The 27,928-nt window shown below is 55.5% G+C and overlaps 3 protein-coding genes across 6 annotated transcripts; 2 read left to right on the top strand and 1 right to left on the bottom strand.

Annotated features, from left to right (window-relative positions):
• The first annotated feature begins 1,329 nt into the window (after positions 1-1,329).
• SYNPO (synaptopodin) lies at positions 1,330-12,660 on the top strand. Its single transcript, XM_064672033.1, has 3 exons — positions 1,330-1,403; positions 7,449-9,370; positions 10,649-12,660. The coding sequence occupies exons 1-3, from the start codon at positions 1,346-1,348 to the stop codon at positions 11,414-11,416; spliced, it is 2,748 nt and encodes a 915-aa protein (XP_064528103.1). The 5' UTR covers positions 1,330-1,345; the 3' UTR covers positions 11,417-12,660.
• Positions 12,661-12,991: 331 nt separating this feature from the next.
• On the top strand, positions 12,992-19,352 carry MYOZ3 (myozenin 3). Of its 4 annotated transcripts, none has more exons than XM_064672029.1 (7): positions 12,992-13,179; positions 14,142-14,224; positions 14,523-14,677; positions 14,887-14,946; positions 15,047-15,194; positions 15,450-15,621; positions 18,120-19,352. In XM_064672029.1, the coding sequence occupies exons 2-7, from the start codon at positions 14,194-14,196 to the stop codon at positions 18,280-18,282; spliced, it is 729 nt and encodes a 242-aa protein (XP_064528099.1). In that variant the 5' UTR covers positions 12,992-13,179; positions 14,142-14,193; the 3' UTR covers positions 18,283-19,352. The 4 variants fall into 4 exon arrangements, with proteins under 4 accessions (XP_064528099.1, XP_064528097.1, XP_064528100.1 ...); XM_064672027.1 differs by having other exon boundaries at positions 14,138-14,224; XM_064672030.1 differs by having other exon boundaries at positions 12,992-13,188.
• Positions 19,353-19,761: 409 nt separating this feature from the next.
• RBM22 (RNA binding motif protein 22) lies at positions 19,762-27,855 on the bottom strand. The gene is made up of 11 exons (XM_064672025.1): positions 27,713-27,855; positions 27,057-27,110; positions 26,085-26,114; positions 24,895-25,027; positions 24,552-24,652; positions 24,220-24,392; positions 23,478-23,678; positions 22,808-22,972; positions 22,300-22,388; positions 21,666-21,797; positions 19,762-20,979 (listed from the first exon to the last, which is right to left on the bottom strand). The coding sequence occupies exons 1-11, from the start codon at positions 27,764-27,766 to the stop codon at positions 20,849-20,851; spliced, it is 1,263 nt and encodes a 420-aa protein (XP_064528095.1). The 5' UTR covers positions 27,767-27,855; the 3' UTR covers positions 19,762-20,848.
• Between the last annotated feature and the right edge of the window lie 73 nt (positions 27,856-27,928).

The following is a 27,928-nucleotide window of genomic DNA, read 5'->3' as shown; positions in this document are numbered from 1 at the left end:
ACCCAAATAGTCTTCCCATTTCTCACTGCTCTGGGATGGCAGATCTGCGGTGGGGAAAGGTCAGGCCTGACTCTGTCCAGGCTCAGCATTTTCCTAACCCGCGCCGCCATCCAGCACTTTTGCTGCCAGCCTGGAATTTTAAAGTAACTCAACAGGTTTGTTGGAAAGAGTTTGTCTGTCCCGTTTCCTCCCCCTCCAAGTGAGATCACCACCAGCCACTGCCTGCGGGACCCGTCAGACTTTCCAGAGCCTCCAGGCAGGATGTCACTGAGGGTCCTGAGCACCGGGAGCAGCTCCGAGACCTTGCAGAAAGCCTGCAGGTTTGGGAAAGGGAGGTTTGGTTCAGTGCAGAGGAGGGAGGGAAGGGCAGGTGCCCTTGTAGGTGCTGTCCGAGGCTGTCCCTGCAGCAGGGCGTTTGCAGGAGCATCCCTGGGAGGTGTCAAGGATTTGCTCTTCTTCTCCTTAGCTGGCTGGGGGTACAGGAACTCCCACACTATCCAGCTTCTGCAGGAGAAAAGGCTGCATCCATCTGCACCCAAAGTGATGCAGGGCTGGCCCTGGGAGCTGGGAGCCAAGCGGGTGCCCCGCCTCGAGCTGTGTGGACCCACCCAGGCAGGTCCCAGGTGCCCCTTTGGTTCCCATCCAGCAGCCCAAGGCCAGGCTGGCTGCTCCCAAATATCCGGCATGGCGGCCCGGACTGGTTGGCACCTCTTGGGGCAGGCTGGGGAGCGCAGGAGCCCCGGGTAGAGGCAGAGGCTGGGAGATGCAGGAGGCAGGACTGGTTTCTCTGTCTGGTGTGCAAATAAACAGAAGGTTTCGCTCCCTGGGGGCTGCCGAGCCAGTGCCAGGCTCCCTCAAAAACCAGAAAAGCACAAAAAAGCACAGAGGGGCAGGAAGAAAGGAAATTAGAAAGGCAAAAAATCAGGCCAAGAACTCATCCTGCAGCGTGGACAGGCTCAGGAAGGGGGTGAGACTGGTCTCACCCGCAGCACTGTCTGGCAGTGAGGTGCTGGAGGCGAGAGGTGATGCTGGCTCCCCAGGGATCATCTTGCCCAGGACTGTGGTCCCCTTGTCACTCGGAGCAGACCATCCCTGGCAGAGGGTTTTCTGTACTCTTCCCAGGAGGTCCTCAGGGCAGTGACACCGGTGCTGGATTTTTGCCCATCTCCAGGTGCCTCAAACCTTTAGGCACTGGGGAAAACTACGGAAAGGGAAATCCCCACGTCCCCGACAGCGTCTGAAATGTAAGGTGCTGCAGGTCCCCAGCAGTGCTGGGAGGAGGGAAAAGAGGGTAAGAGGATGCTCGGGGCTGGGTAAGAGGAATGTGCAGGACTGGGAGAGATGAATGCCTCAGGATGAGACAAGGGGATGCCCCGGGCTGAGAAGGGGATGCACAGAGCTGGGTAAGGGGATGCCCCGGATGGGAAGGGGATGTCGCGATTGCTCTCACCCCGCAGCCGGCTCAGGCTGCTCAGGGCAGACCCAACCGGGACGAGAAGCGGCGGAGCAGGGACACCGGGGGCGGCGGGACGGCTGCCGGTGTCGCCGGGGAGGGGGACCCGTCCCGTCCGGTCGGTCGGTCGGTCTGTCGGTCTGTCGGGGCGGGCAGGGGCAGGGGCAGTGACGGCGATACCCGCCAACCCCCGGCCCCGGCCCCCGCCCGCCGCCCCCCCGGGCCCGCTCCGAGGGCGGAGCTGCCGCAACTTTCCTGCCCGCCGCCTCCTCCCCGGTGCAGTCGGGCTGCGCGGGGCGGCGGCACCGGCACCGGCACCGCGGGTACGGTCGGGCTGGGGGGGCTGGGGGGCAGTGACGGGGGGCGCCGGGCGGGGGCCGGGGGGGCCGGAGGGTGCAAGTGCAGAAGTGACGGCGGGGCGGGGGTGGTTGGGTGGGCGCGCAGAGGGGAGGGCAACGCGGGTGCTGGGATCCGGGGGTGTCCGGGGGTGCCGGGCGATGGCAGTGCGCAGGGGGTGCAGAGGGCTCCGGGGGTGCACAGGGTTTCAGAGAGTACGTGCTCAGAACCCCCGTGAGTGCTGTGGTGGGCGAGGGGTGAGTGATGGGGGCTGAGCAGGGTTTCTCTCTAGGAACGAGAGGGGCAGGTGTCGGTTCCCTCTGCCCGCACCCGGGTGTCCGATGTGGGGCGTGGGAGGCACAGCAAGGAAACACGGGGGCATGTGGGGGGATGTGGGGGTCCCCCTGGGGCAGGGTCACACCTCCCAGCTCTGCAGGACGTCTTCCCAGGCGATGTCCCCTGCCCCCTACGATGGGGACATGATCTCCCCTGGCCATGCCACCCATGCTGGGGACACGAGGTCTGTCCCTCGGCTTGGCAGCCAGCAGGATGGATCCCTTACGGATTGTGCAAGGGACAGGCAAAGGCCCCATTTCGTTCCACTCCCCTCCCGGCTCTGTCCACCCGACAGGGACACACCGAGCCTTTTGACCTTCTCTCGCCAGGCCAGCGCTGCTGGCTCAGGGCACCAGCCTGGTGGGGCTGTCACTGGGTCCTGGCAGCCTGGGATGGGTCACAGAGAGTTCAAGCACCAGTGGGCACAGTGGGGCTGGGACCCCTGACAGGATGGGGTCCCCGGGGTACCTGGCCGTAGGACGGGCTGGCTCTGCTGCACTCTGGATGGACGGGTGTCAGAGCAGGAGGAGGTCTGCCTGGCTCCAACCCCCTTTTCTGAAGCTAAAAGCTTAGTTTTTGGCCAGCTGGGAGAAGGTGCATCCTCCACTTTTGCAGTGCAACAGCCTCTTCTTGCCCAGTGTGGATGCGTGCAGGGCTGAGGCTGCTCACTTGCACCCCCCCAGGAAGTGGGGGTGGGCAGGGGCAGTCTGCCCCCATTCACACTTAATCCCACCACTCTCTTCTCCTCCTCCTGGGTGGGAGATGGGTGCCCCAGGATTCGCTGCTTGGAGACTGTGGGGCCATTTCAGTAGGATTTGGGTGCTGGCTGGGAGCCGGGGGGAGCATTGGGAGGCAAACAGCTCCAAATCCAGCAAAGCCCTTGTGAACAGAGCACAGGGAAAACTTGCAAGCGCATTGAATTTTCTCGCTGTGCCAGATTTTGTCTCTGGCAAAGGCGCCTGTCAGGAGAGGCCCAGCTCAGAGCGTCCTGCCAGGCGGGCAGGGTTGGTCCCACCATGGCACCCACTGCCTGAGCCAGAGCTTTTTGGGTCTGAAGGGTGAGTGTGGGTAAAACCTTCATGGAGGTGTTATATCTGGGGTATAGGAGGGTTGGAAGCTGGGAGTTAGGCAGAAAATTGTCATCTTTTTATCCATATGTTTGAATCATATACGTTTCTAGCTAGCTCAACTGCCTGTCTGTGCTACCCACTGTGTTTTCCTAGCAGCAGATTATTTGGGATAACTCTGGGAGCTGGAGGGAAGTGCGTGCTCGGACTTAAATGTGTGTGAGTTGGTGCACATTGCAAAAAATCCTGCACAGCTGTAGCTGGGGCAAAGGGCCAGTTGGCTGCTCTGCCAAAAAACCTGCTTACATTTCCTCGGTGTCCAAAGCCCTCAATGTTTGGGTAAAAACACTGGATCTCCCCTCCCCAGAATTCCCGGCTGTGAATGTTTGTGGGGGGTTCATGGCAGGTGACACAGCACCACGTCCCTCTGGAGGTGGGGTTTGTCTTGGTTTCGCTCCTGGTTTTGCCAGTGAGATTTTGTTGGCAAGATGCACCATTTGGGTTGACCCACAGCAGCTAAGGAACTTTTGAAAAGGGGGAAAAGCACCTGGTGGTTATGGATGGTGAGTGGTGTGCTGTGCAAAGGAGGATTCGGGGTTTCTGATCTGTCTTCTGCCGGTGGGTGGTCTGGTGGGACACTCTGAGCATGGCCAAGATGGGCTGAGCATCCAAACTCAGAGCAGTCTAGGGACAGAATGAAGACTTTGGAGTCACCTGCCAGCTCTGACTCCAAGATTTCACATGGCCTGTTGTATCCTGCTGGTCCCACTGGGACTTGGGTACCTCCTGGCTTCTCCATACAAAAACTTCTCACCATGCACAGCTTCCAAGTCACTGTTTTCCTTCCTGTGACATCCCAGCCACATTGAGATCATCAACTTCCACTGAATCTGTCAGTTCAGCAGGCCCTGGAGTATCTCCCCTCCCTGAAATTTGGGTTCAAATCCTCATTCCAGTCCATCTCAGGGCAGGATAGGCCACAAGCTATGTCTGATACATCTTCACCTTCATTTGGGGTCAGATGGTGACTCCTGCCTTTCCTGGGTGGACTTCAGACATTCTGCAGTAGCGCCATTCAGGGGGATCCATCCTTTGCATGGAAAGGTGATCCAGAAGGAATTTTTTTTCCCCATCTGGCCAGGAAGGGAGAGCAACAAAAATGCCTTTCATCACCTTCGTCATCCTCGCTCTGGGGGAGAGAGCATGGTACGTGCTGTGGGAAGGATGACTGACAGCTCGGTAAGAAGCTGTTAAGCCCTGCACTTGGGGGATGTTCTGGAAGTCACCCCTGGAGCAATGGAAAACCTACGGAGCAAGTGCCTATATAAACATGTAGATAGAGATCTATAGGCTCCTCTGGCTGGAATTGATGTGTGTTGAACTGGAATAACACTTGGGGTGCTCATGTGTGCCGGGAGTCCAGCAGCTGTGCAGGGCACAGGGAGCGTGTCCTTCTCCAGCATCTCTGGACCACAGGCGACCAAACATGGACCCCGTGTGGGGACAAAGAAGTGGAGAAGGCTGGTGGTGCTCATTGTGTTGGAAGATTTGGAGGGGGGAGATGTTTCCATCCTGAAGGACAGTGTCATGGCAAGTACAGTGGGAAGGAAGGAAAGAAGCACGGAAGAACACAAGAAGAGCCAGTCACGCTTCAGATTTTGGACTGGACTCCCGTTAATGGGCGGAAACCCCAGTGCTGCACGAGCCCCCGGCGCCCTTGGCCACGCATAGTTTTACTTTTGCCTCCTCCCCACGCTGCTCCAGCAGCCTCACACCCCTCCTCCTCCTCCCCAGCACCTGGACATTCTCAGCGAGTTCAGCTCCCCCACACCTGCCTGGGGCTGGGGAAAGGAACCAGCCAGGCTCCCAGCTGGCAGGGGATGGCGGGGAAGGAGGATGGGAAGCATCATGGCTGGGAGGGGAGCGAGAGGTGCAGGAGCTGCCCCAGGTGGCAGGACCTCTCCAGCAGGGATAAAGGCTCTGGGATGAATAACCTAATCCCACAGCTCAGGCTGGAGCAGGGAAGGGAGATCTCTGCAATTTCCTCTGGACTTGCCAGAGGCTTTGGTGCTCTCCATCCATGTGATAAAAATTGAATGTGAAGAGCAGTTCTTAACCCCAGCATCCACCGTCGTATCCTGAGGGATTAATTTCCAGTGGACTCGGGTAGACCAGCCCAGGAATGGTGGACGCTGGCTGGGCAGGGGCAGAGAGGCTACTGGAAGAGTGGAGGGGTGCATATGGATAGGAATGGATTCTAGATAGAGGATTTCAGGTGGGGGACTCCACCCTGCAGCACATCCTGGCCCGGAGTGATGCCCATGCCTGGGATGGGGATACCTGGGGGCAAAATCCCAGGGGACAAATCCCAGTGTTGGTCCTGGCTACATGGGAGTGTATCTAGCAGTCCAAGCAGGAAGGGGCTGGCCAAGAGCTGAGTCATCCCTCCAGCACGGAGGAGATCCCCCCGGGCCCCTCCATTGCTGTTAAAAGGCAGTAGCAGGAGCGAGAGGCTGCGAAATGGCTCCGCCGAGAGCTCGGCTTCTTAGGCAGCCCTGGCCTCCGAGGGAGCGGGGATGCTCAGCTCGGAGCACGAAACCCGCAGACATCTGGAGCCTGTGGCTTGTTTCTCAACGGCTCCTTGGCCGTATTTCTGCTCCGTTTCGGAGATAAAGGCGGCGAGGGTGACCCCGCGGCGCGGGGCCCGCGGTGCTGGCCGCCCTCCAGCCAGCCCGGCCGGAGGAAACCGCGGCCCCGCTCTGCGCCGCCGCCAAAGCAAACAGAAATGGGGCGTTGAACAATGCCGGGCGCGAACCGGGGGGGATGCTGGCCACCGACATCGCCCCTGCGGACGGGCTCCTCATCTCCAGGAGAGTTTCCACTGGCATCTCCTCCTCCTCTGCCCTGTGCCCCGCCAAAACCCTCCTGTCAGGCAGCCTGAAGGCTTCATCCAGGGCATCCTGCACACCTCAATGGTGTGTAGGGACTTGATGGGTGTTGAGGGAGGTAGGAGGGTAGGAGGAAGAAGAGGTGCCCAGCTTCTAAGAGCCCTCCTGCTTACCGTGGGCTTGCTGGAAGGATTTGGCTTAGTCATCTATCCCTTCCCTCGCTGGTAGGCTGAGCCACTGCTGAAAATATCCTGGAAGGCTCCCAAGCGGCACAGAAGGCAAGAAAATCAGAAACACATGAAGGAAGAGAAGACGGGAAGGGATGGGAAGGGAAGGGGAGCAGGGCTTGGGGCAGGCTGGCCACCCACCTCCCTGCTGAGGCTGGAGCAGGGACACCGATCACAGCCATCCTGGCAGCTTTTGGAGGGGGGGCTGCACCCCTGGTGGGTGCGGGTGTGATGCTGATGGTCGGCACTGGAGTCTGTGCCCAGCAGTGGCCTCGTCAGGACTGAGGACACTGCCCTTCCCACGGGCACTTTGGAGTGAGCTCGTAGGAAATTGCTCACCCTGAGAAAATGTGTTCCCGGCAGCTCCACATCCTCTTAGTCTTCAGGAAGGGCTGGTGCCCTGACCTTTGGCCAGCACAGGAGAAGCCCAGCGGCACTCGGCTGCTCGCCACGGGGTTTGTGCCAGGCTTTTAGCACGTTGTTTTTAGCACTTGTGTTGAGTCCTGAGGCGGGAGGGTGGCTCCTTGCTGTGTCAGTGTCTGTGTCCAGCTGGTCAGGATCTGCACAGCTTCTGTCAGCTGCTGCCATCTCGTGTTGCTCCGTGCATCAATCCCCCAACGGACTGGCCCCCAGCCTTGCCATGAGGTCGTGGCAGGCTGGCATCTCCCTGCTGACCTCAGATTTATTTTGGGGCTCAGGATGGCGGGATTTGGGGTGAGGGTCTGGGGGAGACACACACACACACTGGCCTCTTCCCTGCCCACTGCCTCCACAAGCCAGGGCCAAAGCCATGTGATCTGCAGCTGGAGACCTGCTGAGCCCTCAGAGAAATCCCATACGGTCACCATGGTGGGTGCACAGAGCCCAGATGGAATATGGGGTGGGATAGGGGGAAAGGTCCCAAGTGTCCCTATGTGTCCCTTGGGCTTTCCCATCTGTCCCAGCATCTTGGTGGGGTGCTGGGCTGGGTCCCCACCGCCCCTGAAGTGTGCTATCACCCCCATGCACCCCAGCCCCAGAGCATCTTTCCCGCCTTCCCCCAGCTGCCAGGAAAGGAGTTGGAATGCCAGTCCTGGGCAGGGAGGGCTGAGACCCCACATCCCCACTGAGCCCCCCTAACCCCTGTCTCCCTTCTGTTCAGGTCTCTCCCGCAGCGCCAGCCTCTCAGAGAAGGAGCTGAAGGAGGCAAAGGCGCGGAGCCAGAGGATCGCGGCGCAGCTCACCACGGCGCCCGGCCCCAGCTCCAAGGGCGTCCTGCTCTTCCACCGCCGCAGGCAGCGCGTCGACGGGCTCACGGGGGCTGGGAATGGCGGGGGGCTGCTGCTGAGCCCTGCGCCCCAGCCCCGGCAAGCGGCCATGGAGGAGGGCGAGGGGCAGGGGATGAAGGCGGAGCCTGACCAGCCCGGCAACCCGGGAGAGAGGATGCGGACAAATGCACCCCCGTGCCAGGAGCCGCCTGCTGAAGCCCAGCAGGTCCCACTCAGCGTCTACCTGAAGGAGAACATGGCATCAGCTACCACCAATGGCGTGCAGGAGCAGGCGGCCAGTGGGATGGAGAGAGGGATGGAGGGGCTCGGGGATGCAGGAGCCCCTGCAGGGCTAAGCATGGCACCTGTTGCCCTGCCACAGCACGCTGAGGAGGGGAAAAACATTGACGTGCCCAGTGAGGTGCCCGGTGAGGTGCCCAGTGAGGTGCCCAGTGCGCCAGCGGGGACAGCCACAGGGATGGCATCCCCAGGTGGCCAGCAGCAGAACGGGGTGCAGGGCCGGCAGTACTACGAGGTCCATCTCACCCTGGCCAAGCCCAAGCCTGTGAAGAACCGGACAGCCAGACCCTTCGGCACCCAGGCGTCCCCCACCAGCAGCCAGCCGGCAGAGGAACCCCCTGCCCCAGAGCTGCCCCCACCGCCCACCTACGTGGAGACCCTCAGCAGCCCCCCACCTCTCACCCGTGTCCGCTCCCCCCCTGCCTACTCAGCCCTGTACCCCTCTCAGGAGCAGAAGATGCTGCCAGGTCCCCTCCTGGGCTGTGGGGTGAGTGGACCAAACCCCTTGCCCAAAACGGGGATCCTGGAGGAGTCAGCTGCCCGGAGAGGAAGCAGAAAGTCCATGTTCACCTTTGTGGAGAAGCCAAAACTAGGCCCCAATCCTGACCTGCTGGACCTGGTTCAGAGTGCAGACAGCAGGAAGAAGCAGAAAGATCAGGGAGAGCCCAGTGCAGAGGATGAGCCCTTCGTCCTTGGGGCTGAAGCTGCCAACTTTGTCCCCAACAGTGCATCCAGGAGTGGGCACCACCTCCCGCCAGCTGAGGATGCTCCGGCATGGTCCTCCTGCCTCAAGTCTCCCACCATCCAGCCCAAGCAGAAGCCGCAGCCCAGCCACATCCTCAGTGAAGCGAGAGGGAAGGGGGCTGAGCTCTTTGCTCGCCGGCAGTCTAGGATGGAGAAGTTCATCATTGAGGCTCCCTCCCAGCCTGAGCTGCTGCGGTGCCCATCGCCCACCATGTCTCTGCCTCCCTCCTGGAAATATGACAACAATGCTTACCTGTCACCCATGGTCTCCAGACGCCCCTCCAAGAGTCCCTCCAGGCCCTCCAAAACCCCCCCTGCGTCTCTGTATGGCAACAACCTGATGGAGAATGAGGTCTCCCAGAAGGAGCTGGAGATCTCCAAGCACCAACCCTACCAGCTCCAGTCCTCTCTCTTCATCCTCTCCCCATCTAAGGGGCCGTCAAGGTCCATGCCCCAAGAGATGCCTCCACCCAGACCCTCTCTTCCAGATGCCTACCCCTACCCCCAGCAAGCCTCTTGCCCGACCTCTCCATTGCCTCCTTCCCCTGTTTGGCATCCCCCTGTCGTGCCCAGTGCTGGCCAGACCACCTCCAGCCCCTTCCCTGGCACTGCCGGGGCTCTGCCCCTGACTCACGAGAGCCGTGCCAGTCCCGGAGCCCCGGCTGAGGTGCTCCTGGCCTCCCCATGCCGCCTGCTACCACCCCGGGGGAAGGCAGGCTTCCAGGCACCCCGGCCCTCCTACTCCACCAGGAATGCCGGCATCGAGCCCCAGGTGTGGAAACCTTCTTTTTATTACAAGTAGTGGTGGCGGAGAGAAAAACACGGGGGTCGTAGGCTGAGTCCTCCCTATCTGCTCATGGGAGCACCAAAAGCCAAACCAACTGCAAAAAAAGGGGGTGAAAAGAAAAGGAAATAGAAAAAAGAAGTGGCTGGGAGGCTGCAGTGCTGGGGTAGTGGGTGGCAGGCGCTGCTGAGCCCCCAGTGAAATGGGAGCTGAGGAGTCCCGGGGAGGCAGCAGGAGTTGGGGCATAGAGCCCACAGGATCCCAAACAGCCATCAGGAGCCTGCCTGTGCTGCCAGGGGGCTGACGGTGCTTTCTCTCTTCTCTCGTCTGGAAACTGTACAGAGCATCGCACCTCTGGCTCCCTCCTTTCCTCACCTCCCGCCTTTCCAGCGCTCAGAGCTCTGCCTGCTCATCTGCATCCCCTCTGTCCTGCGGCTCCTCTCGGCCTCCTACCAAAGCAAACCTGGAGGGGACACCCCACCTTTCCACCTCACTGTGCCTGCTCCTGGCTCTTCTGCTGCTCCTTCAGGATCTGTCCTCATTTGCTTCCTCACTGCGGAGGAAGAGCTGCATCCCTCGGGAACAGTAAAGTCCTGTGGTGCCAGGACAAGGGACACTGTGGAGTGCCTGTCCCTCCCTGGGCTCAGTGCTGGAGCTGGGGTGGGTGGTGCTGTGTGGCATGGCTGGAAGCAAGGATGTGCTGGGATGAGGAGGGTGGTGAGGGCAGGGCTGCTGGGTGATGCTCAGCCTGGGGCTCGTGGTCCAGCCGTGCCTCTGCCCATCCCTCACTCCCACCACTCTCCCCATGGTGCCAAGTTGCCTTTTGACTGTGCTTTTATTTCTCCTGCATTTTTCTTTTCCTCCCCTCTTTCTGAATACACTCTCTGCGCTGTCACACCTGACTCTTCTCTTTTCTGCCGTCTGGGGAGCAGTGCCGGGCGATGGACACCTGGGATCTCAGAGCATCCCCCAGAGGGAGGCTTTAGGAAGCTGCAGGTAGTGAGAGGGCCTGGGACGTATTTTGGGCAAGGAGGATTAATGGCAGGCTCAGCCTGCCCCGACCTCCTTGACAGGCAAGGGGGTGACGAGTCAAATGCGTTTTGGGGAGCCCTTGCAGGGGTGCAATGCACGAGGAGGCATCCCCAGCTCCTGTGGGGCTGAGCCAGCGTGACACTTACCCTGGCACCCCTTCTGCCGCTGTCCCCCTGCTCTGTCCCTTCGTTCCCCCGAGTGGGGGTCACTAACCCGCTCTCTGTCCCTCTCCAGGACAGGCGGTCGTCCCTCCCTGCATCGCCCACTTGGACGCCCCGGCTGGCACGGCGCCCGGGCAGCCTGGACGGCTGGGCCAGCCCGGCCTCTGTGCCCGAACTGGATGAGGGACCTCCCATGTCACCTCCATGGAGCGAGAGGTCCCTGTCCCCGCTGCGGCAGGACGCGGACCCCCGGGCCAGCCGGCAGATGCAAGCGCGGCTCGCCAGGAACATCATCAACGCTGCCCGCAGGAAGAGCTCCTCTCCCAAAGCCGTGGGGCTGGAGGGCTCCCGGCCCTTCACCCCCATCTCCGCCGGCCCCCCCAGCCTGCCCCAGTCCCCCCGGCTGGGGCCCAGAGCGCCGGCACTGCAGGCTGCCAGCAGCGTGCTGGGGAGCCTGGGCAGCCCCTCGCCCACCCACAAAAGCCCCTTGCGATCGCCCCGGGCAGGCAGCCCCCAGTTCTGTGCCTCCCCCGGCATGCCCCGAGCCGCCTGGGCAGAGGGTCGCCGGCTCCTGCTGCCACCCAGCACGTCCTCCTGCCCCGTCCCCAGGCTGTCCCCCATCCCCAAGAGCCCCCTGCCATCCCCCGTGGTGGGCGGGCGATGCCCAGCCAAGCGCTGCACCTCCCGGTCCCCGACAGACTCGGACGTCTCCCTCGACTCCGAAGACTCGGGGACCAAGAGCCCGGGAATCCACAGCTTCAACCTCTGTCCCCGGGGCTGGACCGGCAGCCTGCGGCTGAAGACGGGGGGTCTGCCCTCGGGGGCCCCTTGCACCTCCTAGATGAGCCAGCCCCAACCAAACCACCCCCTTCCTGGACCTGTCAGCCTGGGTGATGCCACCCGCTGACCCCCCCACACCGGGAACACCCCAACCCTCGGGGCTGAGGTCCCCAAAAACCAGTGTCCCTGCGGAGCTGCCGCAGCCCCTCGGTGTGCCAGCAGGGTCAGGTGCCTCCTGCTCGCCCGCCATCCCGTGGCCCTGCTCTATTTTTACCACCCTAACCTTTCTGTGCAGGACTGCGTGATCAGCACGCAGGAGCAGGCAGTGGGGAGAGCCAGCCCCCTCCCTCAGCAGCCCCTGCCCACCAGCCAGCCCCCTCCCACATAGCCAGGATGGGATGGGCTCGGTGGTCCCCTGTGAGCTCCCTGTCCCCAGCTCCCAGGTGTTATCCTGGGGTGTCACTGCAGCTCTGCTTTGCTGGGGTGGCACAGCCACCATATCCAGCAGGGATGGGCAGTGTGCCATGACCGGGTTCCCTCTCCCAGCCTCCAGAACTATCCAGTTTCAACTGAAAACAGATTCTGGGGAGGAAAAGTTAATTTTTTATTCCATCTCCCCAGTTCTTCATTGCTTTTTTTTTTTTTTTTTTTTTTACTTTAGACTCTTTCTCAAAGAAATTCTCCCAAATCCTTCCTTCCCTGGTGACCAAAATGAGCCAAAGTTATTTATTGCCACCTCAAGGGGACTGTTTATAGGTACCCTCCTGTCCTCCCCAAACAAAGAAGGACAGCCCCATCCTGTACCTGTCACTGTCCCCATCCTCAGGTTCACCCCATCCTCATCCTCACCCTGGCAGGATGGAGGCACACACAGGAACCAATGGGCTCTGTGGCAGCCAGGGCAGGTGGGAAGAGATGGGGGGCTGTGGGGGGCTGAAGGAAGTGGTACATGTTGCAGAGGGTTTGAAGGAGGTGTCTGCACAGGAGAGTGTCCCCATGGGGATGAGTCGGTGTCCCCACACCTTGATGAGACCAGGACTGGAAAAGAGTTTGAATCTGGGCTGCCAGAGCTCGGACACGTTCCCATTCAGGGAGCCCCAGTCACTCCTTCCCGTTCCCCAGGACACACTGTTGGAGCCAGCCCATCCCTATTCCCTGGAGTACCTCCCCCCTGCAGTCTGTTCTTCCTGGAGCACAGCCCCCCACTCCCAGGACATATCTCCCACCCTCACTCCACCAGCCACCATAACCTGCCTTCACCACGCCGCTGTATACCCAGCTCAGAAATAAACTGCCTTTATCCCACCCAGCCTAGCTCTGATCTGTCCCCAAGGTGGCCTGGGAACACATGGCACATGGCCACCTCCTGCTGCTGCTACGTGCCCATCATCCCTGTCCCCAGGGGTCAGCCCTGCTCCGTGCCAAGGTGACAGCATCCCCATCCCCATGGGTCAGCCCTGCTCCATGCTGGGGTGACAGGTCCTGGTCCCCAAGGGTCACAGCCCCGCTTCAGGGTGATGGCATCCTCATCCCTGTGGGTCAGACCTGTCCCGTGCTGGGGTGACGGCATCCCGGTCCCCAAGGGTCACAGCCCTGCTCCGCCCCCTTTCTCAGCCAGAAATAACTTCTGTCCCGTGGCTGGACCTTGGCATCTGGGCTGGAGCCCGGGACGGGTTGGGGTGAGCGGCAGGAGCCCAGGGGTTGCTGTGAAGGGCCACCCAGGGCCACCAAGCACTGGTGGCTGCAGGTTGGCTTTGGCCTCATCACCCTCCACAGCAGGAGAAGCATCTTCACTCCCCAGCATCTGGGGCATCCCCTGGCCAGGTAGGGAAGGTGAGGTCCCCACATGAGAGGCAGTGGGTGGGTGGGTACACAGGGCTTGGGGACGTCCCAGCCTTGGTGGTGGGGACATCATGACTGTGGGGTCAGGGTACAGTCTCCCTGGAGTGGGGTGGAGGGAAGGATGGGACGCAGGTCTGAGGCTCACTGTGTGGATGGTAAAGCTGAGCTTAGGGCTGGCAGGGAGCTGCGTGCCAGGCACCCACAGCCCCATGGGGACCCTCTGCTCTCCAGGGCCCTTAGGGGAAACTGCTCAGCATCAGCCTGAGGTGAGGGACACCAGATGCACTCAATGGGGTCAAACAGCTCCCATTTACTGAGCCGAGTGCCCTGTGCTGCTGCAGGTGGGCAGCCTGGGGGGCTGACACCAGGGCTGGTTTCCAGCTGCCTCTCCACAAAGGAGCGACCCAGCCTGGTAGTCCCGTGCCCCTCTTCGCCACTGGCTGGGCTCACCAGCTCCCTGCAGGGTCAGGGTTGCAGCTCCTTCACCCTTGGGGCCAACAGCTGAAAATAGCTCTGCTAAGGCAGAGGTGTTGGGGGGGGGCAGCCAGGGCCCCCCCTGGCCCCGTGGGCTGCGGCAGCAGGTGCTGCTCCAGGGGCACTCAGGGCACAGGGACACTGGCTCACTGTGGGCAAGGATAGAGCTGAGGATACTTTCTGCCCTAAAGAAAGGCAGAAAGGAAACATGACAGGCAGGGGCTGAGGGGCAACATGCTTTGAACATTCCCTATGTCTGTTGAAGGGAATGGAGAGCGGCGCAGGGAGATACTTAAGGATGATGCTCAGGGATGATGCTCAGGGATGATGCTGTTGAGGGGACATGCTCAGGGATGATGCTGGACAGGGGTGATGCTCAGCTGAAATCTGGCATCTCTCTGTGGCACACCTGGGGCTGACATGTCCCCATGCTTGGTGTCACTCTGGGGGTGCCTCTCTCTTCCAGCCAGGCAGAATCCATCCCCCTGCCACAGAGCTGCCCCAGGAGCACGGCAGCAAGTGATGACCATCATGAAACCGGGCCCTGCAGATGGTAAGGGGGTGCAGGGTTGCCATCAGCCCCAGGGCAGTGCTGCCCTCCCTGCCCAGGGGCCAGACCCAGCTCTGGTTGAGGCCACTGACCCATGCATGGGGCAAGTGAGGCTGTTTGAGCCTTTGGAGCTGAGCTAATTCCCTGATAGTTCCTCACACTGAGGAAACACCAGTCTCTGACACAGCTAAGCCATGCAACAGGGACCCCGACGAGGGGACACCCTGTCTGTGCTGGGTTTGGGGCTCCCCAGCACTGCAGCATCCTCAGCTATGGCTGTGCTCTCTCCTGGCCTCCTAAGAGCCCCGTCTGGACTTGGGCAAGAAGATGAGCACGACGCAGGACCTGATGATCGAGGAACTCTCCCTGCGGAATAACCGCGGCTCCCAGCTCTTCCAGCAGCGCCAGAGGCGGATGCAGCGCTTCATTTTTGAGCATCCCAGTGGCTACAGGGAGGTGGGTCTGAGACAGCCCTTCCCCAGCTCTTGCAGCCTTTCCAGGGAAGCAATTCCTGGCAGGGCCGGGGGTCTCTGCACAGGGCAGCCACAGTCAGCTGCTATGCTGAGATGAAGCGAGAGGAGAGATGGTTTGGTGGGCTGGGCATGGAGATGGGCAAGCAAGGAGCTCAGTATCCACTCACTAACCCTTCTCCTTACCTCCTGCAGCTCCCAGGGCCAGGAGGCTCACACCGCACTGAGAAAGGAGATCCAGTGAATGAAGGGATGGTGAGTAGATGGAGGGAGCTTTGAGGTGCTTTCAACCACCTCCAAAGTCCCAGTGGGGGCAGGGGAAGTGCCCTGTGCCTGTTGACTCTCCCCCCCGCAGGCAGAGGAGAATGCCGAGGGCCAGCAGAATTATCACTCCGAGCTCCACGTGGCAGCATCGCCCCAGGGTGGCCCCCCAGAAGTGCCCAAGAAGACAGAGAAAGTCTTGCATATGAGCAAAGTCCTGAACCCCAGTGCCCTGGCCCCAGGTAAATAAATCCTGCCTGCACCCCAAACCTGACACTGCTGTGATCTCAGCAGTGTGGGGCTGGAGGCAGTGAGCTGCTGCCTGCCGAGGGTTCTGCCCCAAACCCTTCCCCAGAGTTTGTACATACACAAATATATAAATATATATTTATGTTATAGATATGCAGTCCTGGTTCCAGCAGCAGGTCCTCTATGGCCATGCAAATGCCAGGCTGTTCCCAGCCCCAGCAGCCCATGCTGTCTCTCCCCCTGCACAGGGTACTCGAGCCCCCTCAAAGAAATCCCCCCAGAGAAGTTCAACGTCACCGCCATCCCCAAGGGCTACCGGTGCCCGTGGCAGGAGCTCTTTGGTGACAGGGATGATGCTGTGTTTGGCAAGAACCAGCCACCCATGAGACCCCCTGCGTGGGACTTCAGGAGCTTCAACAGGTAACAGGCAGGCACCACCAACCTGGCCAGCCCTTCAAGCCCTTCAGCCTTGAGAAGCATCCAACATCCTTTGAGGGAAGCACAGTGGTCCGTGCTCTCTCTATACACCACAGGGGCACAGCAAGGGCTCAGGATGCTCCCTGCAAAGGTCCCTGCCTCCAGCAGCTCCCCAGATCTCCTCTCAGCTCCACCACTGGGTTTGCACAGCCTTAAGCAGTCTGATCTCACTGGCTAACCTCAGGGATGAAATTTGTGAGGACTAATTCTCATGTACATGGTCCTGGAGAAGGAATCACTTCTGCTCCCAGCTGGGCTCAGCTCTGGGCTGGGTGGAGGAATGACACAGACAGTGCCAAGTCTCCTAATTTCCTTAAGGTATCCAAGCAGCTGCTGGAAGTGGTGGGGGTATAAGGTTAATCATCCCACAAAGTGCTAAAAGAAGTCACCAGATTCCTTCCAAACACCTGCTTGGGATTGAAGCCTCCAGGCCAGGGGATTTCTAGTGGCTCAGCCTGGCAAGCTCCGTGCCCTGTGGCTGCTTCTGATGGAGCACAGCTGGTGCCTCGTCACACCTCCAAAATACATTGGGGTCAAGGTTGGAGCACAGACTGCCAAGGAAGGTTTCCTTTCTGGAAAGGTGCTCGGTGGGGATCCAGGAGATGGAGATCTGGTGGTAGCAAAGCACCAGCAGCCCATGGTAGAATAATGAGAACTGAACTTTTAAACTGAACATCATCCCAGGGAATCTGCAAACCAAGGTCCTGGGTCCTCCTTGCTGAAAGCCTCTGTCATGAGGATGGAATTACTTGGGCCTTGGTGGCCTGGCCAAAGTTGCCTTACAGCATTCAAGTTCCCACTGGAGCTCCCCAATAGGACACAGCACTGCTCCCTGTCAGACCATGGGCACAGTGCTGGGCCTGTGCTGGGGGCAGCTCTGCTGTGCCCACACCAGGGCTGGATTTGGGTCATGGGACACACGACTGCTGTGCTTTGAGCACCTGGCAGAAGGGGCTGTGGGGAGCCACAACCCCTCCACATGGGAATGGCATCCCAAAAGCCAGAGATCAGCCTGGCCACCACCATCCCTTTGCTGCTCTCCTCCCCCTCAGCCCTGGGGCTTTGCCATGTGGCTCTCCTTGAGGAGTTACAGCCGAGGAGGTGCTGCAGGGGGAGAACGAAAAGCTGCTGCAGACACTTGGCTCTTTTATTTCAACATTTAGCCATGTTCCTGCCTTGGGATTTATTTATGGACAGGGACTGAAGCAAGGGCATGTTTCTGAATAGTGCTTTACCCTGCACCATTTCTCCTCTCTCACACGCTGCCTTTCTATTTAAAGTCTTCAACTGTAATTTAATACAGATGGATGCTAATTTAACTCCAAGCCTCTCGCCACCTCCTCTAATTCTTCACTGAGGCAGGAAGATTCAGAGAGTCAATCTGCTTTTAACTGGGTTTTTCATGATCTTCCAAGTTGTTGGCTTTTAAATCACTTCTCAGTTCAAATACCAAAGCACAGAAAAACAAGCCTTTTGGAAGAGATTGGCTATCAAAAAGCCAGTAGTCTTGCCTAAGGCTGGTTGAATCCCAGCTCGCATGGGTCACAAGGCAAGGGCAAGTCCACCATTTCAACAGCAACTGTGTTAAAGACTGATTTATTCCCAATTTTAAACATTCAGGCTGTGATGAAAAGACCTGGGGCCACCTTGCTGCCTTAAGAGAGAGTGAAAACCAACCTTTGACAAAGACTATCTTTTCCCAGAAGAGACAAAGTTCCTAGAACAAATCTCTCTACTTTACCTTTCCCCCTCTTATTTCTCCTCTGTTGCAAAACACTGCCACGTTACTCGTGTTCTAGCAGTGCTTCCCAAAGCAAACATTCCCAGCTTTGCCTCACTGATAGCTCAGCCTCCATGTGCTGCTCCAAAACCAACATTCTTGGCTTTTTGGGGGCTGGCACAATCTTCCCCAGTCCCTTTCCACATTTCTCCAGAAAGGGATGACAGCTCTTGCCCCCGCACTGCTCCTCCTGTTAGTCATAGTTCATGAGAAGCCGGCCCAAAAGGCAGGATGGAGCCAGGGCCAAGAGAGACACATTTGCCTGCACATGTGCTGCAGGGATCTGGAGCAGCCATTGGCCTCAGCCCTCTGCAGAACACATTGAGACGCTTTCTAACGACCAGGGGGTTTGTCACTGCTCTCTGAACCTAAGCCCTTCCACGTACAGAACACTTCATTCACACTCAGGCACCGAGCCTTGCTCCCTAGTCTTGCCAAACCTTGAGTTAAGGTGGGCTCTGCACCGGAGAAGCACCTTGCTGGGCTGGCAGGGGCTCTAACAGCGTTCTGGGAAGGAGGAGGAGTAGGAGGAGGAGAGTTGTCATTTGCCACAGACATCGCTAGGCTGTGCTGGGCTCAGAGTTAGTAAATCCAGACCTACTTTTTCTATCACCTTCACAGCATGCCCTTGTGACTAAGTCTGCTTCTCCTTGTGCCACAGGACCCCAGCCCCGTTTGACAGGGCGGTGGTTGGGGAGCTGTTCTCTCTGCCCACCGCAGAGCTGGACAACCTGAGCGCGCTGGAGGTGATTTCCCACAGGCCCAACTTCAACCGCGTGGCGCAAGGCTGGGTGCGGATCCTGCCGGAGAGCGAAGAGCTGTAGCTGTTCCTTCCCCACCACCACGGATGGTTTCCTCGCTAGACTCGGACACACTTCGCAGGGTGGGGGAGAGGGGGCAGGTATCCCTCGTGGAAGCTCAGCCAGTGGTCTCAGGTTGTCATCTTCAGATGGGGTTTGACCGAGCTCGAGTCTGGGACCATTCTGAATTCCCCTTGCAGCAGCCCTGGTCACAAGGGCAGTGAGTGCCAAGCCAGCCAGCCAAGTTCTTGCTGTTAATCAAGCAGATCCCCACAAGCTCCCATACAAAACACCTCATACAGCCTGTCCTCTGCCCTGCCTTGTGGAAAACAGCACCACCAGCTGCAACACACCAAACTCCCTCCCTGCGTCTTCACCGACACAAGAGACCTGCTTTGACAGCTGGTGCTTTCGCAGAGAAATTCCATCTTCAGGACAACTCTGCATCTGTCATTCCAGTCAGGACGGTGAGAGGAGGTGATAATGGAAGAGCAGCAGCAAAACAAGTTACTGGAGGCATTGGCATGTTAAAAGCAGCTACTTTGGGCTTGGCTGGACAACAAAACAAATGAGGAGCTGGGAATCTGCCTGTTTACCAACACAGCACAACCAGGATAGATGGGAGAGGAACAGTGGGAGTTGGAAAATTGTGCTGTATTTTCCACTGGCTAGCACTTGGCAGCTGGTATTTTCCCCTTTCTACTGCTATTTGCATGCCTTGCTTGAACATCTAAGCCCTGAGTGACTTACGCCAGATTTGCTTCATGTAGTTGGTTAACAAGGATCAGGTCCTGCCTGGACCCACACCAGTCTGAGGATCCTGCCAGGGTGTTCCACAGGGAAGGAAAAGCAGCATGATCATGACTCTAGAGAGCACAGGCTTCTCTGGGAATGTGAAAATCAGCAGTGAGGATCCAATTACAGCAGTGACACACAGTGGGACCTGCGGCTAACAACAGCCTATTGATCTGGGTATCTGTGATGCTCAACTGCTGCCCTGTTCCAGTTCCATCTCTCTCCTCTTTGTCCATCATCTGCAGAAGCCATGTAACCTCAGGGAACTGGAAATAATAAATAAATAGTGATGATGTAAAGCCTCTTGCATTTGAGACGTGTCTGCACACCACTCACAGGCCCTGGCTGTGGAGTCTTGGGGCCAGAGCAGTGGCAAAAGCCACAGCCCTTTCCTATCCACCAGCAGCCTCTGCTGCCCAACACTGCCCTGAAATGGCTCTTCCCTGACAAAAGCTGAACTAATCACCCATGCCCAAAGCCCAGCTTTCTCCAGAGAAAGCCAGTCCATGGTGCACAAGTGCTACACCCCCTCCAACAGCCTGGCAGTCCATCATGGGACTCAGTGTCACCATAAAGGACAGCACATGAAACCAAAAGCAGACATGCTGTCCTTGCCCACACTGCATCTTGGCTGTGGGAGCAGCCACATAAAAATCAGACAAAGTCCCCAGACATTGCACTCCAGGAAGCAGGGTCTAAGCACAGTGGTGAAAAATTCAAATATTTTAATGTGCTTTTTTTGAAACAAGCAAATGAAGCCTCAGAACAAGCCCCATCACGTTTTGCTTTACAGAAAGATGTCCACAGATCCACTGCACAAAAGCAGCTGACACACAGATAAATCTAAAATCCTCCAGCCACATGTACACAGACCTTACTCAGCAGCAGGCTCCATGCAGGATGCAGTCACTCCTGGCCAAGCACTACAGTGGGAGCACAGAAGGAAAAGCAGGATGAAGTGGGACCCTTCTCACAGCTTAAGACACTGCACCAAGGGCCTCGAAAGCCCCAAATCTCCCCCAGAGCAGCTGCGGCTGCACAGTGCCCTCCCCTGCAGCTGTCAGCAACACAGCCCAGCCTGTGGGGCCACTGAGGGGGCCGTCACCTGGCTAAATTGGGCAACTGCTGACCTGTCACTCCTCGTCATGCCTGCACTGCTGGAGGGCTGCTCAGCTGACCCAGCGCTTGTCTCGCCCAGGATGAGCAGGATTAGAAGTGATGCATCAAAAAAGGTTTTGTTTTCTTGTCTTTTTTTCAAAGCCAGAAGTCAGGAAAAAGGAGGGAGGAAAACTCTGTGTAAGGCAAAGCCATGGGTTTGCCTGTGGCAACATCATCATCTGATGAGCTTGTTTTTCAGCTCTTATTCAATCCTGGTTTAACACCTCATTAGATTAGCACATCATTAGTTACCTGACAGAGAAGAGTCTCTGGTTACATTTAAACAGTCCATAATGTTCAGACTGAGGACATCAAACGGGCTTGAAAAGGGTTTGGTTTTGTTTTTCCAGAAGTTTATTTCAAAAGTGTGCCAATGGGATACACAGATAGCACTGTAATTCTGGTACCCCAGACCCACAGACAACCCCCCTGTCTGACCCCCACCCCCCCCACACTTAAAGAAAGACCTGGGACATACCAACAATCCGATTAGCTAGCGGAGACACGGAGCTCAGCTTGCCCTGTGGCTGCAAGCAGGGGAATAAGGCGTCTCTAGCTCACCCACAGCTCAACATATGGTGCTACCATGGTAACTAGAAAATAACATTTACTTCAAGGATGAGGGTGGCAGGACGTGCTAGGGGCTGCTGTGCTTTCCCGCGTGGGCACCCATCCTCTGGGGGTCCTGGGATGGGTAGTGGATGGGGCCTGGGGCTCTCATGAAGGGAGGTGGGGGCCCCATGGCGTGGAACATGTGTGGTCCAAAACCTGCAGGAATAAAATTGGCAGCTTCAGGCAAAGCAGCAGAAAACCCGATGCGTATGTTCCACTGCTTCAAAGCGCCGACTGAACAGCTGGCTCACAGCTGTGCCTCACAAATGTGCTCATCTCCCATCTCCCCAAAAACTCCTTCACTCTTTTCAGTACAACTGGGGGCAATCCCTACCCAACACACATCCTTACTCACAGATAAAAGCTGGTGGGGCAACTGGGCAGATGTCTGTAATGCCCATCTAAATGTTTTCTATTCAACCGTGCAGCAGAGAAAATATACTCACAAGAGTACAACATTCCATTAAAAAAAAAAAGGAACTCTGGATAGATATATACAGAGAGCCAAAAACAGGCTGGCAGTCAACTAGCTGCAAAATTACCCTTTGAAGTTGGGGTTAATGTGGCATTTACACAGCCAGCAAAAGCACTGAGTAGGTCTCAGTACCAGCGATGGGGATCTCCATGCCTGGGAATTTGCAAGTGAATACCTACCACAACAGGCAGCTCAGTTTGATTAAACTGTGCTGACAGCTCAGTTTAGATCATCAGTTGACACTGTGTGATCAGGGATGAGGAAAATCAGTTCAGGGCATGCATCAGTTGTAGCATGGCCAGGCAAGGAGGAACAGACCATCTAACACCAAGTTCCACACCCCCACTAGAGGGGGAAACACAAGTACCTGGAGGTGGCGGTGGAGCGATGCCAGGGGGAGGTGGCAGGGCAATGTTCACCACAGCTGAGGGGCCACTTGGAGGTAGGTTGAAGTAATTTGCAGAAGCCTCCTCTTCTGCAGCTGGAGGAGGGGGGAGAGCTGCAGAAAAAGCACATAGTGGTTATGGAGATGCAAGACAAGCAGAGGTGTCTCCTTCAGAGAGGGGGCACAATCCATGCTTTCGCAAGGGCAAACTGCTGCTACCATCGCACCTTTGAACAGTGAGAGCAGGACTGCCCTGAAATTCCAGTCACTGGTTTTCTTCACCCAAAACCAGCTTTGCTTTTTCCATCATACAATGCTCAGTGAATTAGGAAAACATTAAAAGCATGGGCTGCCAGCGTAAGTACCTGAGTACCTTGTATTGAGCTCTAACTTTTCACTCATCACATAAAGAACTCTCTTTTCATCCAGGATTTGCTTCTAAACAAAGCTCATCTCCCATCCCAGCTGGATCTGCTGCAAAGCTACTGCAACTGTTCTGGGCTCACCACTGCCTCTACCATCCTGAACTGTCACTGCTCCCAGAAATTTAACACTAGCCTTACTCATGGAAGCAGGTCAGCATTAAGTGTTTCAGAGATGAAAACAATTCCCTTACCACCAGGAAGTCCCGGAACTGGCTCCAGCTTTATCCCGGATTCTGTAGTACCTTCCTTGTCCTTTTCTTTTCCTCTTGCTGCCTGGGATCTGGGAAACAGACAAAAGTTTGAGAACAAGGATGAGAAAAAGCGGGATAAGGAAATATTTGTAACACAGTAGTTTCACCTTATCTAATCCAGACCCATTGTTTCAGGCCAAAGATGAAAAACTCACAACATCAAAGACAGGTGGTACAAAGTGTGCAAACAGTGCTTACAGGAGATGGACTAGGAGCAAAACTACAGAAACCCATCCATAACCCTCAGCCAGGAAATCTCTTACACTATTTGTGTCATCTCCAACCCATATCCCGCTGCAGAAACAAAGCCAAGCTGTAAGAGGACCCCAGCTATTTACCAATCAAATATCTACTCCACCATAATATCCAATCCTGCTTATCAAGACCACAGAAACTGGGAGCAGAACCTTGTGGCAGTATCCTCCTGCCTTCCTCCCCCCACACTCACCTTCCCCACTTGACATTGAGCCTGCGACCGTTGACAATGAGCTTGTTGAAGGATTTCTCAGCAGCCACCTCTGCAGCCTGGCGGGTGGCAAACTGGATGAACGCACACTGCTGCCTCTGCACCACCGTTATCGTCCGGATCTCCCCAAACTGGTAGAAGTGATTTCTGCAGGGGGAAGGGAAAAATCATGATGATACCCCTCTCCTCCTAGTCACAGGGTACAGAGCAGAGCAGGTAGAATAGGTATGCTTTCTCTTCTCCATCCCCAGTTCAAACTGATCATTAGAAATTAATAATCGATCAATTAATCATTATTGCCTCTCTGTGCAATTATGGAGCAATAAAAGCTCTGAAGCTTCTCTTAGCAGCTAGCTAGAGGCTACAGGACTTCCTTGTAAAAAGGGTTGCACAGTATGCCCAACAGCTCAGAAGGATGATCCATGTTTAAAGAAATAAATTTTAAATCAAAGCATTTGAAATGTGCCTGTTTATCTGTTCTCCAACAAGCTGGCACTCCCCTGCACTTGCCCACCAACCAGTTCCCCATTAAGAAAAACTGAAAACCAGGTTTATTTTTGTTCCTTGCAAGAGAGATTTCCTCACTGGAAGATAAGCAGATACCAAAGTGTCAAACAAAAAGGGAAGGGCAATATATAATTCACCAACACACCTGAGATCCGATTCAGAAATGGTATCTCCAAGCCCTCCAACATACAGTGTAGTAATAGTCTTGTCTTCGGGGGGGTCTAGACGAGGCATGGTTGATGCTCGTTTCAGCAGTTTATCAGCCACGGGATCATTAATTCCATAGTAACGATCTTTGATGTTCTGGTCAGCCAGAGGATCGTCTGGATCTGTAGGTTTCTCATGTCTAAGGTTCAGCAAGCAAAGCATTTTATAACACCAGTGACAGCTGCATGGATTAAAATGGCTGTAGCTGCCACCTTCCCTTCTCAAGCCCTCGGGTCACTTATATCCTTAACCCTGTCCATATAAACATGCCAAAATGGAACAAAAAGCCCTGAGAACTTGAATTGCAGCCAGGACTGCCTCAAGTTCTGAATGAATGGCACTTCTGACAGCTCAACATTCGAGCCCCACAAAACACAAGAGCTGGATTTCAAATGGCCTCTTGTTCAAACACAAAGATCTCTGGTTGAGGGGACTGACGCCACGAAGGGGAAAAATGAACTACACAAGAGGAGAGCTGCAGTCACTGCTTTGGCAAACCCTGCAGCCAATGGCTCACTAACGAATGTGCCACCACAGAGCTTCATTTGCTGGCGCTGGATGCAAGTTTCACCCTGAGCCCAATCACAGTGTTGAGTCTCCTGCCTACTGCAAGATCTCGGGTTCTTTGAGCCCCAAGGTAGCTGTGGTGAACAGATTAACTGTTTAAGATGTATCTGTACCTGTAGGGACACTCCTCCCCTCTCTTGCACTCTCCTTTCACCCAGAAGGAGCAGATGTGAGGACGGTTGCGTTTGTAGTACGGAGTGGTTCGGGCCAGCTTCAGCAGCATGTCGCTGGTAGAAGTAGCTTTTCCTAGTGCACCAACAGGTCTAGTGCCATCAGAATTGGCTATCTAAACAGCAGGTAAAACACAAACAATTATGTATATACCAGCACTGAACACTAATGCACAGAACCAGAGCAAGCAAAAGGTTTTAAGAGAAGCTGGGTCATTGCTCCCCTTTCCTCCCCATTCACAGTCACACCAAGAGCATGACTGTAACTATCTCACCTCTCGCTCCATGTTCTGGGTATAGTACTCTTTGTTGACGTCAGATTTGGGCATTTCATCCTTAAGGGAGAGTCCTGCATCTCGGACTTGGATAGGCAAACCTAGAATGAAACAATAAAACCCCAACAAATCCATATGAAGCACAAGCCGAAAGAGCAGAAATAGTTATTTCTGCAGCCTGCACTGGCCAGAGGTAACTCATCTGCTGCAGATGTGATCACCAAGACTTGTTCCTCTCCAAGACTGCCCAGTGCCAAATACACACACAAATTTAAAGACATTTCACCAATTTTACATTTCAGAGGCCAGCTCCTTCTCTTGGTTTACATTTTTGGGTACACACCATATTCCAGGTCAAGCAGGCAGGTCTGGCAGACGTTCTTCAGCTTGCTGCATGTCTGGCACACTTCGGTCTTCTTGAAGCGCATCCGCACCCCGGGGCACCAGCGGAACACGGTGAAAGGCCTGGCACAAATCTGGGACACAGAAAGGTGACCCTTGTGTCTCTCTCCGCAGTGACTGTTCTGCTTCTTGCACAGAAACTGAAAACTCCAAACTCGTCTAATCTCTTTAAACCATAAGTACAACTTCTCCATCTTAGTGCTAAGACACAGAGCTCGGTTTTCTGTTTGGTTCTCAGTTTTCTATTTGGAGCTTTATTTAGACAGGAGAAAGTTTTAGGGAAGTTTTTTTTTCTTGGTTTTTTGTTTGTTTGTTTGTTTGTTTGTTTTTAAATTTATTACAATAGCCTGAGCACAGAGCTACTCAAAGGACACAGAAATTCTCCTTCATTCCAGGAGATGTCAGTGTAGAGCTACCAGAGATGAATTACATGAGGCACCAGCACAGCAGCAACCCGGGAAGAGGTTATGAGACCTTTGGTCCAGGAAAAGACTACTGCTCTCTCTTATCTCATGGAATGACACATCTGCTTCTGCTGCATGTACAGCCCGAGTATGTGGATACAATCTCAATCTGTACAGATTTCAACACATGCCTTCTCTCTGCTTCAGAAGAGAACTGATAAAAAGGCAAAAAATTCCTTTGATTTCCCTCAGTCCAGTCAACACTATTTCTTGCTCTCTCAGAAATAAATGTGGCTTATTTCTTAAATAATTAACACAAATCACCACGTAGCCATGAGTAACATACGCAGAGCTAACCCTAAACTCCAGGTATTTATGCATTTATGAGTAAAAACAAAAGACCTGCACAAGAAAACATTAAATAATTTAAAATGCTGAAATACCTTCAAATATAGTACAACAGTATTCACAAACCCTCATTCTGATAAACATGAAGATTTAGACAGACTTAGGATTTGCTCAAAAATTTTGCTATTTTAAGACCAACTGACTTTGTTTAACAAAGCACAGTAGACCGACCTAAAAATTTACGTAGTTACATAAATATTTTAAGTTGTTAACCCAGATAAGTGCTTTTCTGAAGCCGACAGGTTTTTAATCATTAAAACATATTATTCCTAGATCTGCACCAATTTAGACATTCTTTTTTCAAAAGACACAAACATACCTTGCATTCTTTTCCATATTTTTCTTTGGTCTGAAATGTAATAAAAAGCAATAAAAGAAAACATGAAATATCATCAGTTCAACAGAAAACATATCATTGATGTTATAACACAGTGGGTTTTTTCATAATTATGCTGCATTTACACTCATCCACCCCCATGTTTTGGGCTTACACCTTGGAAGGTCAACAAGACAAAGAAGTTAATTCTAAAATACTCTCAATCCACTTCTGGTTTAGAAACATTCATTAAAAACAGAGTATTGTAAGTCCCACCCCTGCACTGATGAAAGATAGGAATGAAAAGGAGTAATAAGAGTTATTTTTCAGGAAAGATGATGTTACATGAAATATGTCTGTGAAAACAACCTGGTTTTGATATATCACCTATACCAGCATTAAGGTTGTGTTTCATAAAAATATCCCAATCTCTCTCAGCAAACTTGGTGGCACAGAAACGTGAAGGAGATCGTGTCAGTGTAGGTCACACACAAGTGGGCTGAGCAGAGAAAAGCAACATAACATGGACTGACTCACCCTGCACAGAGGAAACCAAGGAAAACAAACAGGGATTTAAATTACCTTCACAAATCAGCTTTAATTTAATTTCAGTAGTGCATGTTCGTCATATTTTAGGAATTGTGTTACTTAGTGTTTCAGCAGCTCACAGCTCTCCATGTCACAGTTCACATGAAGCATTAAAGCTTCATGTTCTACTCTTTCCTGCACTCCAGACACTGGACTACGTCATCTTCCTCTCCTTTTTGATTGATTTGCTCTTATATCACACCCCTAACCATGACACCACATACCAACAATGGCTGGAACCAAGTCCTGTTGTGCAGAACCATGTGCTCAGGTGTGTGTGTCCAGCTCAGCACCCCCTCCTGCACCCAGCCCTACTTCAGTCCCCAGACCCCACAGTTTTAGAGTCCAGCACAGAGGGAAGGACTGCAGGGTCCAGAAGGAACGTACCATCCGAATGTACGGGTTTTCTCCAAGACATGTCTGGCACAGGATAGGGAAGTCCTGCGTGGAGCAAGAAGAAAAATCGGGAATTTGTAACAAACTCTGCCATCACAACAGCATTCAAGTCGCACTCTGAAAAATGCTACTGAGTTAAACTGATCACACTGACTGAAAAACGCAAAAAGATTCAGAGATATCAGGAAAACTGCAAGCCACCACCCAGGCTCAAATTATTCAAGAATCGCGATCTGCTGGCTGCTGGAGCTTGATGTAAAACTTAGAGCACACAAACAAAAAAAGCATATTCTTAAGATCTGACCCTGTGAGCGCCTGGACCCGAGGATGTGGCGCCGCCCCGTTATCCCTCAGCATAGCCTGAGAGGAGAGGCCTCGGCTCCAGAGAGCACACGAGGCGCCCGGCTCAGCCCCCGCAGCCGCCGAGAGAGCTCCCCCTCCTACCGACCGTAGGGAGCACCACCGTTCCTTTGCCGTACGGAGGGCCCGGGAGCCGCGGCACCGCAGGTCGGGGGTCGCGGGTGCCCAGGGCCGGTCCTGGCGCCTCCTCCCCGCGCTCCCCTCGCCTGGCGGCCTCCTGGCAGCGCAAGCCCCCCCCGGTCCCGCTCCTCCCGCCTTCCCCGCGTGTCCCGGCTCCCCCCGCTCACCGCGTCCTCCCAGTTCTGCCGGTTGTAGGTGTTGGAGCCCAGCGATGTGGACATGGCGCCCGCCCCGCTGCCGGCCGGGCCCCGCCGGAAGTGACGCCACTTCCGCCGCCGCTGCCGCCACCGCGCTCCGGGCGAGACCACCGGCACCGGGGGGGGGACCGGCGGGACCATCGGGAAAACACGGGGGGGGGGGAAGCTTCGCTTTTTTGTTTTGTT

This window comes from Pseudopipra pipra, chromosome 15 (assembly GCF_036250125.1).
Source record: "Pseudopipra pipra isolate bDixPip1 chromosome 15, bDixPip1.hap1, whole genome shotgun sequence".
NCBI lineage: Eukaryota > Metazoa > Chordata > Aves > Passeriformes > Pipridae > Pseudopipra > Pseudopipra pipra.
This window is presented reverse-complemented; position numbering and strand designations above follow the sequence as displayed.

What these genes read in the sequence shown, in the direction of transcription:
- RBM22 (XM_064672025.1), bottom strand. Translation starts at nt 27,766, where the DNA reads ATGTCCACATCGCTGGGCTCCAACACCTACAACCGGCAGAACTGGGAG. An exon ending in GGCAGAACTGGGAGGACGCG is followed by an intron (nt 27,111 to 27,712) that starts GTGAGCGGGGGG and finishes TGCTCCACGCAG; the next exon opens with GACTTCCCTATCCTGTGCCA. An exon ending in AAAACCCGTACATTCGGATG is followed by an intron (nt 26,115 to 27,056) that starts GTACGTTCCTTC and finishes ATTACATTTCAG; the next exon opens with ACCAAAGAAAAATATGGAAA.
- MYOZ3 (XM_064672029.1), top strand. Translation starts at nt 14,194, where the DNA reads ATGACCATCATGAAACCGGGCCCTGCAGATG. An exon ending in ATCCCAGTGGCTACAGGGAG is followed by an intron (nt 14,678 to 14,886) that starts GTGGGTCTGAGA and finishes TACCTCCTGCAG; the next exon opens with CTCCCAGGGCCAGGAGGCTC. An exon ending in CCCCAGTGCCCTGGCCCCAG is followed by an intron (nt 15,195 to 15,449) that starts GTAAATAAATCC and finishes CCCCCTGCACAG; the next exon opens with GGTACTCGAGCCCCCTCAAA.
- SYNPO (XM_064672033.1), top strand. Translation starts at nt 1,346, where the DNA reads ATGCCTCAGGATGAGACAAGGGGATGCCCCGGGCTGAGAAGGGGATGC. An exon ending in AAGGGGATGCACAGAGCTGG is followed by an intron (nt 1,404 to 7,448) that starts GTAAGGGGATGC and finishes CCTTCTGTTCAG; the next exon opens with GTCTCTCCCGCAGCGCCAGC. An exon ending in ATGCCGGCATCGAGCCCCAG is followed by an intron (nt 9,371 to 10,648) that starts GTGTGGAAACCT and finishes GTCCCTCTCCAG; the next exon opens with GACAGGCGGTCGTCCCTCCC.